The sequence below is a fragment of the Melozone crissalis genome, unplaced genomic scaffold, assembly GCF_028551555.1.
Source record: "Melozone crissalis strain CALT ecotype California unplaced genomic scaffold, PUWL_Pcris_2 ptg000006l_1, whole genome shotgun sequence".
Classification (NCBI taxonomy): Eukaryota; Metazoa; Chordata; class Aves; order Passeriformes; family Passerellidae; genus Melozone; species Melozone crissalis.
Window position 1 is genome coordinate 30,956,808 of NW_026535784.1, and position 18,400 is coordinate 30,975,207.

The window sequence follows — 18,400 nt, forward strand, 5'->3', positions numbered from 1 at the left end:
TCAAAGCTAACTTTCCCATTCGATTTAAAAAGCAAAGTTTGGAAGGCCTCTGAATGTCAACACTGATACATTACAGTGATGTTTATCTTCCCATCACTGCAGATATACAGCAAAACCTGAAGGGGATATTTTCCATCTCTGCTGCAATGAGAACTGTGGAACAGCAGAAATATGAATTACAAAGATGCACCCAGTTCTTGCAGATGATTTATGAAAACTGTATCTTTTAGCTGCTGCAGATGAGCTGCCTTTAAATTTTTGTTTTTACTAATTTGTTTTGGATTTAAAACTGTCTGATAGGTGCTGGATATTTCAGGCTGATGCTATGGAGTGGGATGGCTACATTTTTGCAGTTTACTTCCACTCCATGCATTTCTGTCCCGTCTGCGCGCCAACACGAGCACCTTGACACCCTTTGCAGGCTGAGCTGGATCAAGGACTCCCCACAGACAGCTGCATGAGCACACCAAATGGATCTGGCATCCATGAGCAGGGCACACAGCAGTGCTGAGCTAGCTCAGAACAGGAGTGGGGCAGGGGGGAAGCTGCTGGAAGAGAGGGGTAGCTGAAAACCAGAGTGCCTGGGAGGAGCAAAACACAAAGAACCCTGCTGCCTGCCCAGCCGTCCACAGCCATGACCTGGGCACAGGCACACAGGGGCTCGGGGCTGCCTGTCCTCAGAGCCCCTCAGCACCCCGAGGGACACCAGGGACAGCAAGCACGGACACCGGGGACAGCAAGTACATGCAGAGTGGCAGGACAGCAGCTGCCTGACTTGGGAGGGTTGGTTCGTCTGTACATTTAAAACAAGACTACACAACTCAACTACAACACTACACTGAGTCCAGAGGAGGGCCAGAGGGATGGAGCATCTCTCCTATGAAGGCAGGCTGAGACACTGGGGTTGTACAGCCTGGAAAAGAGAAGGCCTTGGGATGGCCTTAGAGCAGCCTTCCAGTACTTGAAGGCACTTACAGGAGACAAAGAGAGGGACTTCTTACAAGGACAAGGGAATGGCTTCCCCTGAGGGAGGGTCAGTTAAATTAGATATGGGGAATTAATTCTTTACTGCAAGGGTGGTGAGGCACTGGAACAGGCTGCCCAGAGAAGCTGTGGATGTCCCATCCCTGGAAGAGTTGAAGGCCAGGTTGGATGGGGCTTTGGGCAAACTGGTCCTGTGGAAGGTGTCCTTTCCAATGGCAAATGATTTTTAAAGTCACTTCCAATCCAAACCATTCTATGGTCCTTGTGAACAAAACAAACACCAATAAACCCTCCCCACCAAGTTATTCTCCTTAAGCATTTCTCCTCTTTTGGAGGAGACCTTGGCTTTGCTGAGAAAGCAGAGGCACGAAAGGCAGAACACTTATGGTCCTAAAGCATTTAGGGTCAGATACTCATGGTGTATTAAGAGCATCAGAAAAAAACCCAGCAGAATTGCTCATCTGAGTGGTTTATTGAGCCACCACACCCAAATCCTGTATCAGAAATAATCTAACTGGAAATAATCCAAGTAGGAGAAGCCCACAACAGTAAAACAGATGGAGTGGTCTGGGTGAGGGGTGCTGCTCCTCTTCCCCAGGAGCCCATGAGTGCTCTTCCAGGCATTCCTCTGCTATTAATGGTAATAGGAACACTGTTATGCTCTACAGAACAAAGTATGTTTCTGTTAAATATTCTCAGTGATATGAATCTCCCTTTCTTCTTTCAAGCCAAATCTACACACATAGGATTATTTTATCTCTTACTACAGAATGACAGAGAGAGTTGCATGTTCTTAAATTCATGGAGGAGAGGGAAGACGTGTATAACCAGAGGCTGCTCTCCACTAGGAGAGGGCACTTCTCTCTTTTCAGGAAAGCTCTGAGTCTCAATAGTTTTCATTAAAATATATATCTATAGAACTGGTGGCTTTCACAGCATGATGATTTGAACACATATTTCTACGTGTCCAGAATTACCCTTTCCTTAGAAATTGCACCCAAGTGTCAGGCAGAACTCCCTTCCATGTTCTTTCTCACTCTTGTATCCAATCTTTTATGCCACTCCAGCTAGATAAGAAAGGGTATTAGGGAATGTGTCAGCCTAGTGCTGGTATGTCTTCAGTCTGCAGACAAAATAAATTAAGGAACCAGAACTTTAGAATAAACACATTAAGGTAAAGGAACATCATGGAGGTTAAAACGCACTGGGATAAAATCAGCACCAGTTATAAAACATTTGAATTGCCAAAACGGGTCTTTTTCATTTAGTTTAAAGTTTCTTTGAATACTATAGACAGTACAGTATAAAAGCATTTAAGGAACATTAAGAAGTGACAGAATTAATAAATACATGTAGGGCAGAAAATGGACTTCCTACAGGAAAGCTGTTGGGGTTTGATGTTAGGCTATGAATAGATCTACTAAAAATACACTGCTGAAAAGTTTCCACATGTAAAGCCAAAGTGACTTACAGAATATCAGAAATCTTAACTTCCTCATCAGTAATACTCAGCTTTAAAATGAATGCCCATGCATTTTAGGAAATATATAAAAAATATGATGCTCTGCAATACAGAAATCTCAGCTTGGAGAATAAAACAAGGAAAAAACCCAAACAATTATTTCTGACATGTAAAAGCATTCTCATCAATGAACATGTTAAGGCATCAGAGTGAAGGTTATTTTTTTAAGTGAATAAAAAATATTTTTAAAGCATATTTTATAGCTAAAAATTATAACGAATTCTGCTTGCAACATTATGCCTTTGGTAACACTAAGTAGTACATTATGGTTGCTAGATAAATTATAGATAAAAGTTCTGTCTGTTTCTTAGAAATTAACAGCTGTGAAGCCATTCTTGAAAAATTATGATTGTTGGAATTAGATTGCAAACAGTATTTTGACAAGTTATCGGTACAGAATAAATCCTTGCAGATATCATACGAGATAAAACATGTTCAAAAACCTGTTCAATCTGCCCCTCCTTTACAGCAATGCTAACTGGCCAAGTCTATCAGTAAAAACTTCGGTGCTTAATGTTTAAGGCTCTTTAATCATAGACATGAATTGTAGAGTTTAAAATGAAAATTCAATTTTTGCATAAAACCCTCAGCATGTGACAAACCTGTAGGAAAATATATTGCCTAAACTATTATAAAGTCAAGAGGAGAAGTCTGACCATTTATCTTTCTTCCTTACTTCCATGTCACTTAATACCTTACTGCAATGCAGGAAAATTCTTAAGCTGTTGAACAGGGGGTTGTGAGAATAAGCTTAATTAACTCCCCAAATTCCCACACAGAATGAATGATGAAAAAAACCAGAATGAACAGGAAGAAAAGAAACAGAGTAAAATGAGGTATTCATCCTTCAGATGAGGATGAGATTGGAATAAGAACATGAAATAATCAAGATATAAGCAAGATCAGTGCATCTCACTGCACTAACACGAACTGTGCTGCCTGCAGTCAATCAGTGATCACCATCAAGGCTCCTTGTAAGGGTCCAACCATGCCTTTGTCACCTGATGCAAACATGCAGGATTATTTCATAAAGTTTATTTTAAGGAAGAAAGCCACATCCTTGTTTCCAGTAAATACAAATGTTAAGAACTGAGCATCAGTGTCTCACACACCTCACTGTGAGTCAAGCAGCCTCTCTGCTCTCTGCTTAAGAGCAAAATCATAACTGGGTACCTCTGATTACCTGCAGTCCCTGTGTGCATCTCACCACACACACACGTGAGTCAGCTTTGATTTAGAAATTATGCACCTCTGGGAAATATTACCAAAACAAATGCCTCCCAAAGAGGCACAAGGTATCTCTCAACCACAAGATCTAGGCATATGAGAATCAGAGAAAAGGGGACATAGGACAGATGAAGTGTGCTCAAGGACAACAGATTTCAAAGAATTCTAATTATTTTTAAAGTAGGCCAACCCCCAGGACATATCCATTTCATCCAGAAAAATTAATCCAGCCTGCTCCCTGCCATCCTCTTTTCCCAAGGCCCCTCAGGCATACACAAAGATTAAAAGCTACATGAACTATGCTGGCAGTCTGCTCCCTTTTATCACAACAGCTTGACAACTCCCCTGTCATCACCAGTCTTGGTAGAAGATAATAATGGGAGCAAAACTTGTTAACTCCCTGAGAGGTGACTGATGTGCCTATTCATGCAAAAGGTAAGCCTGCTCTCCAAGACAGAAACTCTGCATCTTGCAGAGATTTCTCCCCCACTGTTTCTCTACACAAAATAATGGTGATGACTTTGACACTTTGCACACCTACTCACTGCTCTGTCAATGAGCACTCAAGGGTCTCATCATCCACTGCCAAAGCTGGGCCAGAATAACCAACTAGAGTCGCCCCAAGTTTGGCATCGAAGTCTTGTCCCAGACCTGATTCCAGTGTCATGGACAGCTGCTCTGGCTGAGGATGGTTTTCAGATGATTTGAAGGATGACATTATGCCTGGAACTGCTCAAAGAGCTTGACAGCCTCACTGGCAGGTTAACATTTCTTGGCCTTTCTTAGCCCAAACTTTCCTGTAGTGTTTACATAAGTAAAAAAATAAGCACATATTTAAGTTAACACAGTGAGGGACAGAAGACTCACCAAGATCACACACATATGCATCCAAGGAACCAATTCCAAGTCTTACTTCAGACACCCAGGGCTGAAATATCTCTGCAGAGAGTACTCGATAGTACCCCTTTACTAACTTGGTTAATCTAATGCTGTAGGAGTACCTTACTTGCATTGACTGAAATATCAGAATTTGGAGCTGAAGATCTCCAAAAAGCTATCCAAAAGGAGCAGGAGATTCTTACCACTCACCAACAAGAGCTGAGGCACAGGAAACCCATAAAGCATTGTTCTGCATTTGAGGGCTCTTGGCTAAGAACTCTGTGATTAGAAGTGAGTGATACATTTCCTATGGCTAGAATCTCATATTCCATCATAAGAAGCAAACAACAAAACCCCACCTATTGCACCTTTCTGTCTCTGCTGTTTACTGAGACACTGTTCTCATGCTGTCACTACTGCAGGTCCTGGCTCTGCACAGGCAGAACAAACTGCATAGAGGGGACGGAAACAAGGGTGGAAAACATGGAAGGGGCGAGGAAAAACCAATATATTTCATAGCTGTGGTTTAAAGCTTCTCATAGACTTTGAAATGTTAGAATAACACTGTGGGAGATGGAATAGCAGAGGCAGAGCAGGAGAAGCAGTCCAATAAAAGCAATATATTACAAGCCTTGAAGAGCTGACTTCAAGGCCTCATTTAACTGAGAGTGCAGCAAAATTTGTTTCAAGACTAAAGCGTGCAGAGAACAATTAATTTCCTCTGAAGACCCCATTATCTTAATGCTTTCTTTCTTGATCCTCTTTTCTCAATTGGAAAAAAGAACTTTTTTTAAGACGTAGCTTTGTTACTTTTTTAAGGTTTTGCTTCAAAATGTTATTACAGATGAGACATTTTCTACAGTAAATTTAAAATGGTAAATAATTCTCTGCCATAGATAGAAATCTTAATAAATAACTCAAAAGAAAGACAATGCTTCAAAATCTCAAAACCATAAAGGCAGGAACTGAGAAATAAAATAGGATGCTATGCTTTGGCCCTTTGTTCATTTATTAATGCTTAAAAAGAAAATGTTTTTCTGCAGGTTAAAATCAAAGCAAATTTTAATCCCCAAAATGTGGCAAAAATGCCTGAATATGAAAAAGACTATACTTGATTTAATTAAAAACATTGTATTTTCTCCTAAAACACAGAATTTAAAATAATACCTTTCTGCCTTATTAAAAAGATCAACTCCAGTCAGAACAGTTCTTGCTGAGCCATTTTCATTGCCAATTTCTTAGAAGACAACAAAAATAAGTACAAAACTTTGTGGGTTGAGCACCATCTGCTCATGCTGCAATTTCATTAACAATTATATTTTGAGACTGACACCTGTAAAGCAAGTTTTCCACATGTAAACTGGTATACTGTTTTTACCTTTTACCTTCCTTCAAATCTCTCCCGCTGCTCAGAGGTTCACACATCGGGGTTGACTGCTGCTATTTGCAACTGAACGTTCACCAAGGAAGTCAAAGGAAAATACATTGTAGCCTAGGAAAGCAAGAGCAATACTAAAAAATGTTACTGCGTTCAGGGATTAGAATGAGGGATGCAAGAAAACACCACAAGAGAAAGAGCAGCATGCAATTAGTTTATTAAAAGAGCAAGAAAAAAATAAAAGAGCAATTTGTTCCCTTGCAAAGAGGCATGCTTATGCAGGGAGAAACGGGCTTAATTCCTGATTAATACAATTATTTTTAAACCATCATCTCTTAATTACAAAAGTAGTCATTTATGTTTCAGTAATAATGTCTGTATGCAGCCTGTAAGAAAATGATTTTATTTCCACACGGGAAATCCATGGATTTTCAGAAAATAGGAATTTTGTGCTATAAAATGCATATGGAAGGAAAGCAACAACCTATTTCGAAACCAGTTTACACTGTTTTGGGTTTTTTCAAATTTCAGAACTGCTAATTCAAATGATATTCCAATGAATAAGCAAACATTTCAAAATTATTTGATCCCAAGCAAGGGGAACACAACAAGGATGTTTGTTTGAAAAGCAAAGGTAGAATACAAGTATCAGCTTTCTCCTCCATATTTTTGTACAGCTATTAACCACAAAATACCTTTTCCACAAAAGCACATATCTCCCCCACAAGCTCCTTCACAGAGGAGGAGGCTATAATTAAACTGATAAATCCTAATCTGCCACAAAGTACAACCTTAAACCATTTAAGTTTATAGAAACCCACTGAGTTTAATTTTTAATTCTACAACCTGTATTAATCTGAAAATCCAGAAAAGCCCCAAATCCAAGCCTAAACAGTAGCACAGGCTGTGAGGACATGCATGCTGCTGGCTGCTAACTATTCCCCTTTGCTGGGGGCATCTTCCTTCCTCAACACACCCCCTGAGCACCGCACTTAGAACTGGGGGGAACCTCACTCATCCAAACCGTGCCTAACCTAATGCACTGTGAGGCAGAGGAGCACTGCTAAAGAATGATTCAAGCAAGATAAATTCCCTTTGATTCGCAAAAATATTAAAGAGAACTGATGGAGGAGGTGGCCTTTTGACCAGCATGAGCTCTACTGGAGTTGAAGCTGACCAGAACTGCGGGGGACAATAAAATGATTTCTTTAAAATACATTGTCAAAAGGCAATGCAGAAATGACATCAGCCTGTTACAGGAGGAGCATGGTGACCCCACAGTCAGGGATACTGACAAGGTGGAGATGTTTAATGCTTTCTTTGCCTCTGCCTTCAACACTGATGATGGACTACCCTGGCTGTGAAAATGTTAAACTGCCAGTTGACCCTGAAGATCTGAGGAATCTGCTGCTCCACCTGGATCCTTATAAATTATGGGGCCTGATGGGATTTATCCAAGAATGTCATCACAAAGCCTCCATGGGTGATTTTTGAAAGCTCTTGGGAATCTGTAGATATCCCAGTTGACTGGAAGTTGGTTAACAATGTTCCAATTTTCAAAAAGGCCAAGAAGGAGGACCCTAGAAACACAGGCCTGTCAGTCTCATTTCAGTGACTGGTAAAGTTGTGGAGGTTATTCTGGGAGGTATTGAAGAATGCCTGAAAGAGAACACAGTCATTGGTCACTGCAAGCACAACTGCATGAGGGAAGCAAAACCCTGCTTACCAAATCTGATTTCCTTTTATGACAAGGTAACCCAAGCAGTTGATCAAGGGAAGCCAGTCAATGTAATCTTTTAGGATTTTCCTAAAGCTTTTGATACCATCTCTCAGCCGTCTGTCAAAAACATCTATCAGACAGCTGGAAAAGCACCAGTGGTGACATGACCCAAGGGAATGGCCTGATGCTGTGTCAGGGGAGGTTTAGGTCAGATATAGGAAGAGATTTTTCACCCAGAGGGTGGTTGGGCCCTGGAACAGGCTCCCCAGAGGAGTGCTCACACCACCAAGCCTGACAGTTCAAGAAGAGTTTGGACAACGCTCTCAGGCACATGATGTGACTTTCAGGGACTTTGCAGGGCTGGGAGTTGGACCTGATCACCCCTGTGTGCCCCTTCCAACTCAGAATACTCAGTGAAGAATCACAGGGTATGTTGCTAATTCTAATGTTGCTAATTTTAAACTAATCGTCCAGAGCAGACATTTATTTTCCATACTCACAGAGTAAATCTAGTCATTAAATACAACTGTTGCCAGACTTAAAGTCCTCTCAGATTATATGGCCTAGTTACTGTAAAAAGCATCCTCCCAGCCCCCCCCCCCCCAAGGTAGAAGTCAAACCTATTAAAGTAACAGCTTATCCTGCCCTATTTCCACTTGGCAGCCTCCCGTAATGCTGATTTAATATCTGACAAAAATAGGACAAAGACGCTGTCATTTTTGATTAGAGAACGTCAGCTCAATACAAGCAATTTTAACTCTGCTGAGCTTGGGTTAGGGAAGGTGAATGCTGCTTGGCCATGTAGAGAAAAATCTACATATCTACTTCTGTCCTCCTGATGACCCAATGAGTTTTTTGCAATAATGAAATTTACTAGCATAGAATTTCTACTACTTCAGCTTAGCCATCCATATTCAGTAGCTTTAAAACTGAAAGTTAACTATTACTTGGAGTTTCATTTAAAAGAGGAATTTATTACGTTATTTTCAATGCCCCACTATTTGACCCCTAAGCAGCACAAATTACCACTTCTATTTTTTTTTTCTCCCAAATACATAAATTACAGACTACCCAATTGATGGTGCTGATCCCAGTTTCTGTGGTGTTACTCACAGTTTATTCATTAAGTACTGCAACAGATTAATAGTTTTAACTGTGTGATCCCCAAAACAGATACAACTGCTGCAAAAAACAATTTTTGTTGCATTATATTACCTAAGTGTGCAGGGTCACCTTTCATCCTATGCTGAGGATGCTGCCAAACATTCCCTGGATACCCTAGATCACTCTGCTCCTGCAATGGGATTCTTGAAAAGCAAATGCCAGTCTTAGCTTAAGATCTTTGATTTTTCAGCTGTTCAGTTCTCTTACATTATTCACAAATGGTAACACTTGGGGCTAAAATAGGACAAAAGGAATCTTGTCACATACATAAAAACTGCCTGCCCTTTGAAGAGGAGCAGACATCTACATAATTAACAGTCTTGAGATAATGAGTTCTTTACCTAACTTAATACAATGGTTTTTGAATGACAAGAGAGTTCAAGAAATTTTGAATATAATTTATATATGTGTACTAAATTGTAGGTATTATACAGGCTTTCTTTTTTTCCCCATTTCTTCACATTATTTGCTCTGTGGTCATTGATTCTGCAGCATAACTGGAAGCACTTGTCAAATTATTTCCCTTTGAATATGATAGGGATTGGGGTTTTTATACTCTCCCAAGGGTGACAGATTTTTACAAGCTTTTTCAAAGCAAATTTAGATAAAAGCACATATTAAAAAATATAAGTTAATATCTCAAAACATTTTGCCTATTAATGTTGCTAGCAACACAAAAATAACTGTCAGAAGTGAGGGTTACTTTCTAAAATAGCAATACTTTGGCTATAGCAAGCTCATTACCTCACTGTGCACAGTCTTCAAGCCAAACTTGTTGAGCATGAAAAGTTTGCCAAGGTGTTAATTTCTGGTGAATGTCACACAAGAAGTGGTGACTTATTACAGCTCTGATTGTAGAAGGCAGTGTGGCTATATCTAGCCCTGCACCTGAATAGAGCTTTTCAAACCCAGCTGATGAATGATTGTGTTCAGCTTTCAGATAATGGCAGAGTAGCAGAACTGATGCAGTGTCCTTTGTGTTGGTGTCACTCAATTACAGAAAGGCAAACCAGTTTAAAAAGTGACCTATGTATAGATAACTAAACAATTGGAGAGAGATTATTTTGTCATTTAATCACTTCTGTACCACCATGCATCACATTTTTACCAAGTTCAGAAAGCTCACATCCCTTCACTACTGAACACTACTGCCCCTTTTACATCTGATTTTTTATCTTATTTCAATTCCTGCCTTTCCTCCAGTAATGATATCAACTGCAAATTGCTGTGTCTCAGTTTCTGTTCTAAGCACACTTACTCCTTAAGGGAAAGTGAACAATTTCCTCTGGGACTTCCACACAAAGAATCTAATTTAAACCACAATAACAATTGAAATTCAGCCTGCAACTTGTCATTAAGATCTCAGTGACAATCAAGCCAAGGTATATAGGATATTAGCAGTCCTTAAAGTGGGGAAGAAGGGGTGTCACCAAAAAGCTCAGAAAATGTCCATTCAGCTTTTATTTCTTCTTATTTTTCTAAAGCTTTTGCCTCCACATCATAAATTCTCCATCTTCTATTGACCATGTGGGAATTGTAATGTTTAAACTTGGCAGTTGGTGAAGGTCCACAGCCCCAGCTGCAAGATCATAATTTGGTTTCCTGAACTAGAGGGATGTGCTGCAATTGTCACCTGACCAGGGCACTCAGCAAAGCCTCCTGTCCCTATCCAAGGGCAAGCACTCTTCCCTCACTCTGGCACGGCTGCCATGGCATCTGGCAGCAAGGACAGTTAGCAGCCCTGGCAGGGAAATGGGAGTACAGATGTCTAAGGGCAGCAGACTGACCCCACAAACTCCTGTTAAGCACATCTGGTACCCAAGACATGCACACTTTCAGGGGTGGTAGGAGGAAGGGGACAGTTGTTGCCCAGCTACTCATGCACACTTTGAAAAAACCCTTTCAACATGGTCCAGAAAGTCTGAGAACTACTGATAAACAAATAAGACCTAAACAAAATCCCAGTAAATCATGTCACCTACAGACGCAAAATTAAATGCCTTCAATATATGGCAAGTTCATGGGTGGCTCAGGTGTTGTGGTTATGGAAAATGCTGAATTTACTGTAATGCTTCAAATCTGAAGCACCAGGTTCCCAGATATAAGGCCAAGCAGCTAGTGCCAAATTTTCAGGAAGTTCTCCTCATTACACCTGTGAACAGGACAGACTATGGAATTTATTTGTGGGTTTAGCAGTCTCATCACTACATTTCTGCCTTGTGCAAGGTCAGGCACACATTTCCAGCAAATCTTTTACTACCTTACTAACCTCCCTCTGAACCCTAGGAACACACTGGACGCTCTTCCTTACTGTCCTTCATATAGACAAATGAATAGGGTCATTTGTAATTGGTCACATCTGGAGAGATAAAGTTGACCTACAGTACATTTAAGCCTTTAAATAAGCTTTCAACTTTTCAGTAACAAATCTTTCTTTACTGTTTCAGCCCATTGGTTCTGCCTGCTGTACTACCTACTCCTTGACAACAGCAGCTTCAAGGCTGTACCTCTGAGGCTGATCATTAGCAACACATCTCGCTGGAGAACAACAAATACTGTAGCTGGGATCCCTGCAGCAATCTTGTTACCATGAATGGCCTCAGTGGTGTGATTGGAACATGGTGTGACTCCTGAGGCGTCCTGCACAGGGCCAGGAGCTGGAACTGATGATCCTGATGGGTCCCCTCCAACTCAGCATATTCTGTGATTCTATGATTCTCAATCATTTCCTGCTGGCTCCAGAACTGTGACCCCTTGATCCAGAAGACCAGAAGGTATCAGAAAGCATCCAAAAGACACAACATAGTAATCAAATCAATGATTCTACCCAATTTTTCCTCACAGCCTTGCAATCCCTACTATCAGATAGCAGGTATCCTTCCTTAGACAAAAGCAGACAAGTACTTAAGACTCTGAGAACAGACCTTCATATATTTTCATTGTTTCAATTTGATTTAGATAGGAAACTGAAAGTTCTTAAGGATCAGAGTTAGTTTGTCTTTAGATACTTCTGATAATGCAAATGAATACTTAATCTCTCACTCCAAATCCCACAAGAACTTTTTTCTCAAATGGATTCTTGGAGAAAGTTCCAAGTGAGGTTACCCAGAGAACAGTTCTGTCCTCCCAGCTTCTGCATAAGCATCAGTGAGTCTTCTATAGGAAAGAAAGGCACTGTCTGTAGCTATGTGTAATACTGTTAGTACCACTTGGTTGCCATTTCCTTCCTACTTCTCCACTTTCATTTTTGTTTTGAAAACTCTCTGTACATTTATCATTTTTACTTTCTGAAAAACCTCAGAAATCTTTTAAATCAGTAAAAAAAACCCGCCACAATATTTGAAAGGATATTGTTTTAAAGGTTCATATCTATAACACTGAAATATTTTCTGTATTGCCTATTGTCTGCTGCTGTGGGCAGGGAAACATTGAAGGTTATAAACATAAAAAAGAACAACACAGCAAATCTTTTCATCTTTGCATTTTTAATGCTTTGTTGTTATTAAAGAGTGCCCAGGGTTACACTGCAGAGAGGAAAAGGATACTGCCTGAAATTAGCTTAAAAAGCTAAATTCTATTTTGAGCTGGTACTGTCTGACAAGGGATTTCATATTTGTTGGTTAGAGCTTTTAGCGCAAGAAAAGGGAGGAGGATGTTGTACGGGAGGAAGATTTATCTGTCAGCTTTAGCTTAACAAACTTTTGGGAAACTGACAAAAAAGTAAACATACATTTCTGCAACTGAACAAAGAGCACACCAGTGCACTTCTGAGAAGCAGCTAAGATTAAACTCCTACTTCCCTTCTGCTGAAGCTGTACCAGGACTCACACTGCTCCCAGGTGCCGCAGGGAGCACACTCCAAGATATCAGCTGCTCCTAACACGATGCAGGGTATGCAGGTCCTAACCTCTGGACATATTCCTGGGCTCTGACAGCTTCCCACTCATATGCCAGAGCACTACTAGTAGCAAACAGTCATTACTGTTCAATTCATAACCCTTACCTGAGCAGCTTCTGAGGTGGAAAGCACTCCAACCCAAAACACAAACTCAGTAATAACAATAATGTTCCACAGAAAATGATGAAGCAGCATGTGTTACTTTCATATATATCACAAAGGCAAGTAAACAGCTGATCTAGCTAATTAATACGATATTCTGTTTAGATTTCATTTTTGACAGTGTTTACTTAATATAATTGTATTTGCTCTCAACAAAGACTGACTTATTTCCTGAGATGGCTGTCACAAATATTTCCTCCTCAGGTCAAGACCAGGTAATCAAGACAGAATGCTGCTTTATCAGGGGCAGGACTGCAAAAACTCTTGCAATTCCTTTACTGGTACACAAACCAGCTAAAAAACACTTCTTAATTAGACCTCACATGTGGATGGAAGTGAATACAAGGGCTCAGCTCAAAAGTCTCAGAGCAAAATCCTTTAGGCTCATGAGAAAGGCAGCATGATGCATTACAGCACCCGAGTAAGTTGCCACAGCACAAGCACACCAGGGCTACAATACTTCAGTGGTCACCCCAGAATAAGCATCTGAGGATGGTCACTACACAGCAATATAAGCACAACTTTCTTTCCCCGAGATTGTCCCTTTGAATGTTTGTTCACAGTCCTTTCCTGAGCAGGAAAAGTAATTTGACCAGTTTTGATACAAAATGTCTACTGCCTGATATTTTCTTCAGAGGTATACAAATAAATTCCTGAAGATTTTTCCACACACAGAAAATCCCACATTGTGTCTAGAAGAACAGATTACAGAAACTTCACCACTTAATAAACTGCTTATCTTCAAAAAAACCGCTGTGGCCTATTATCTCAGCAGTAACTGCCAAGATACAGCAAACTGTAACAGCTTCAGAAGACAGAGCATCTGCTGAAGGAGTCCAAAGTCATTTCCAGTTTTCAAAAACAAGAGTTATGTCAACTCACTTGCAGTACACAATTATCCAAAGCAGCCCACTGAGAGGTCCAAGATCATTAGTGAACATATAATAAAAGATCCCTTTTTAAGATAATCACTGGAAAATTTTATGACTTTACCAAGATTATTTTAATCTTGGCTAATCTTACTTCAAGCAGATCTCCTTAAGTCCAGTTATGTTCCTGAGCTCTAAAACATCTGGTGAAAACGGAAGAATTACTTTGACTCCTTCTAAGACCCTGGTGTCAAAAGGTCAGATTATTTCCACCTGACTAATACAAGGCCACGGCAAGACTCATACTGCAGATCTGTTCGTCTGACCTCCTGAAGCTTTTCTGGAAGTTAGCTGAAGCGCTGCCCGCCTCGCATATCACCTCTGCTCCCACCATTTCGGCATGGGAGACCTGCAACCACCAGCTGGGTAAATCCAGCGCCTTTTGGCTTTCGGTGCGCTGCTCTTAAATTACCTGATCGGCTGCTCCTGCTCACCCAAACGTGCCCTTTGGTTAGCAAAGCGCCGGGAAGCCGATCCGCGGCAGCCAGGTGAGTTGGCGAGGGAACACCTGCAGCCTTTGTTGAAGCTCGGGGGGACCTTAGCGGGACTCTCACCCAGGGGACACCGGCGCGGTTATTGAAGGATGGAAAGCCCCCAAAGGGAAGCCGATCCCCCGCGTTTCGGGTGCCCAGGGCACCGGCGCGGGGAGGTCCCGGGGAGGACGGGCCCCGGCGGGACGCTGCCCGCACCACCGCGCCGGGGGCGGGGGGGGCTGCGGCGGCTCCAAGCCGGGCGGGGCGGCGAGGACCGGAGCTCGGCCGGGCTCGGCCGCCCGGGGCCCCTCGGAACACGGCGCCCCCGGGCCCCGCCGCGGACAGCCCCAGGGCGCGCAGCCGTCCGGGCAGGGACGCCGGCTCCGGGGGCCGGATGGGGCCGGCCCCGCCGCTCCGCACTCCCCTCTCGGGCCTGCAAGGCTCCGCAGGCCGCAGCCCGGGCAGCCGCCCCCCGCCCGCCCGCAGCCGCCGCCGGTCACATCCCGGGCGGCGGCCCCGCCACCCGCTCCGGCGCGCCCGCCCCAGCGCCCGCCGCGGCCGCGCACTCACCCGCGTCCGTCCCGGGAGATCCGGCTCCTCGGCGCGGGGCGACAGCGAGGACCAGAGCAGCAGCAGCCCCAAGAAGCTGCCCGCCAGCAGCACGGCGCGCAGCAGGAAGCCCAGCTTCAGCCGCATCCTCCCGCCCGCCCTCTGCCTCCCGCCGCCGAGCACGCAGCGCCCGGCCCCGCGCACCGGCCGCCTTCCGCCCCCCGCGGCACCGCACGGCGCGGCCCCGCCGCCGCTCCCCCGCCTCCCCCGGCCGCCGCTGCTCTCCGGCAGCCGCCCGCCTGCGGAGGCTGTCCTCTCGCCGCCGCCGCACGTACAAACTTTTTTTTTTCTTTTCTTCCTCCCCCCTCTTTTTTTCTCCCACCCCCGCGCCGCCCCGGTAGCCGCGGGCTGCGCGCTGCCTCCCCGCCGGGCGCAGCGCCGGGGTGATGCGGAGCAGGAAGTGGCCGCCGCGGGAGCCGCGCGGTTCCACGTGGCCGCCCGCACCGGGGCGGGAGCGCCTCGCCCCGGGCCGCCGCTCGCTCCTGCTCCTGCCCCCGCCCCGCTCCGCGCCCGCCGTGCGCTCCCGTGCACCTGCTCCCGCCCGGAGCGCCGCCGGCCGCGCCTGCAGCCCTCCGGGAAACGGGGGAGCAGGGGCACACCTCGAGCGGGGCTTCGGCTTTCCCGGCTGCGTGAGCAGCGCTGTCTGGGCACCGATTTATGAAAATTCAGGTGCAAACGTTTAACTTCAGGGGTTGTTATACAGGCGTAGGGTAAGGCCCATTAATTGTTGTGTGCAGCCTGGGCAGCGTAGAACTGGAAAATCAACAGATTTTTCTTGGGGATAGTAGATTAAGTACAAGATTACAAAGATGCTATCAGCCCCACAGCTTGTGTGTTATTTTGTTACTAATTTTCTGCACTAAAAGTTACGGATCCTATTTCCTCCTTTGAAGGACTGCCACACGTGCACGCATACACACACAGAAACCTCGTAATGTAAACTCTCCCAAAACCAGAGTGATGCAAAAACAGTACTTCCAATGTAATATTACTTTTGTTTTTTTCTGAGTATTCAGTACTATCCACTTGCTCTGATATTTTTCCATTCTATTTCTTACATGCACTGGAGGGTATCAGATCCATGGGTCTTGAACTTTCAATGATAAGGACTGCAGAAACAAAACAGGATATTACACCTTGAACAGGATAACTTTGGAGGAAAAACTGCCTACACCTAAGTGACCTTTGTAGTTGGACACACCTAGCCCCACTTTGTTTATTCATATAACTTGTGCTATAGCACTATGGGAAGTCTTTTTTTTTTTTTTTCTTTCTCATTCTGTAAGATCAAGGTATGAGACATAGACAAATGCAGTGTTTAAGGCATGAGCAACAGCTCTAATCCTTACAAGTGTTTGCACAGCCCTGTGACTTCCACAGGAGCACAGAGCTGTTTCCCTCAGTGCCCCTCCCTGTGTGCAGCTACAGCAATCACACAAATATCCCAACACAAAGATTTAGGTGACTGTTTTCAGGTAGGCAGCAACATCTGCACAGGGCTGGGAGGGACTGTTAGGGTTTTTTGGATGGGAGACACACAGAGTTGAGGTGCCTAGCTCTGAACAGATCCCCTGGCTTGCTGAGCCCAGAAGGAAAAGGCAAGTTGGGGCTGTAAATTGTGAAGGTCGGTAGGCTGTCAGGGAAGTATAGAGGCATCTCTCCAACTCTTCCTGCAATCTTTAGTGGAGGCCTTACTGCAGCAAACAGTGCTCTTTCCTCATGTTGTTTCATTGTTCATGTTTGGCATCCCTTTTTAATGTCCTGTGCTGTTGCTCTCAGCACACTCAAGGAAAGTGAGAAGAAAAATAAAGTTAGTTATAGCACTGCATGGAGGGTACAGCCATGGGATGTGACACTGCCCTGCTGCTGCTCCTCAGAGCTCAGAGTGGTGGGGACAGAGCCCTCTGCATGCAAGTTGATATGATGACAACTCACATTTGTAAGGCTGCCTGCTGAAACCAGATTTGGGTTTGGGTTTTTTTTTCAGATAGAGGTGTATGTTTTGCACGAAGCCATAGGCAAAGGGAAACCACACATCCGTCATTTCACAGAGAGCTACACCCTTGGAGGATGATCAAGAGCTTTGTCGTTCTGGTTTTAGATAGCCGAAGTCTCGCTGTCCGTGAACTCCCCCATTAGCTATCTGAGGTCACTGGCTTCTGTACCAGGAATTTTAACCCCGCCAGCGTTTGTTTTATCCCGAAGGAGAAGTAGCCGATGCCCACTGGGAGGCAGTGCGGGCCAGTGGACAGGGTGTTCGTGCCAGCCAGCCCCTCTCTCTGCCGCAGCCACCAATGACAGCGGATTGAGAAGGCGTCATGTTTTTGTTTGACCACCCTACCTGCCTGCCCTGATTCCTCAACAGCGAGCATCTTCTACCTTTTTTCTTCTCATGCACAGGCCATGCAGTCTGACTCCAGAAGTATTAGATTAATACTGACCTTGGAAGTGTTTTATTTCAGTTGCATCCTTGTTAAGGATGTGCTAAGTTTCAAATTCTGCACTTATAGCTCCTCCTATGTAGTAAAGTGCCTAAGAAGACCTATAGAACATATTTTCACTCTTGTAGAATTTGTATCAGCTCAGATAGAAAATTCAAATTAAATTTGGCTTTGGATTGCCTCCAGTACTATTCAAAGCCACTTTTCAAAGTCTTTTACAACCTGGAGAGAAAAAGACGGAGGGTTAAACAGAGGCTTCAGTCCCACTCAATTACAAAATGTAAGTCAATATAAAATTATATATAAAAATATAAGTATATATAAAAGAAGTACATCATATATATATATATATATAAACCATTATGCTATTACTATACAGGCAGTATTAAAACACAAATCTGTTATTAGAGAATTAATCAATCTCTGTTAGACTGATATTTAGTCATTCAAATGTTTCAAACAAGCTGGCAACTGTCACAATGTTTGTATCTGTATGTGGACACCTACTGCTTGTCACATAGAAATCATATGTTCACTTCTCCATGTATGACTCCAAATAAATGTGCAATGGCATTTAAATCATTACAAAGCCTTGCTGCTCTTGAACCAGAGACCTAGGATGACCTGGAGGTGAGGTATCCGATTACCAATCCCCTAAGCCATGCAGTTGCCTTATTGCTGGGGATTTGGGGGATGGTGTCTGGAGCAGGGTCACTAACCAATGTCAAAACCTCATGCAGTTGCTCGCAGAGGAGAAGCATCTGGCTGTGGATCTGCCCCTTAACTCTGTCCTGAATACCTGGCCAAAAATCTCCTCTGCTTGTTCAGAACATAGTGTCTGAAAGGAAAATCCTACAGACTTTTGACCTCTCAAGGTGAAAATCATGTTTTACAAAGTTCCATAATACAACAAGCTGCTGTAAAGACTTCATTCTACATAAAACCTCACATTTTGCTCATTTGAGAGGTTTCTTCTATCAACACATAGACAATCTTTCTACTTAGTGCAGAGAG

The 18,400-nt window shown here is 43.5% G+C and overlaps 1 protein-coding gene across 2 annotated transcripts in view; it reads right to left on the reverse strand.

Moving 5' to 3' along the window:
* GALNT7 (polypeptide N-acetylgalactosaminyltransferase 7) overlaps positions 1–15,032 on the reverse strand; it is a 70,839-nt gene extending 55,807 nt beyond the window's left edge. For both annotated transcript variants that reach the window (XM_054294862.1, XM_054294869.1), the window contains exon 1: positions 14,907–15,032. In XM_054294862.1, coding sequence (XP_054150837.1) covers positions 14,907–15,032 — 126 coding nt within the window. The remainder of the gene's footprint in view (positions 1–14,906) is intronic.
* Positions 15,033–18,400: the final 3,368 nt, after the last annotated feature.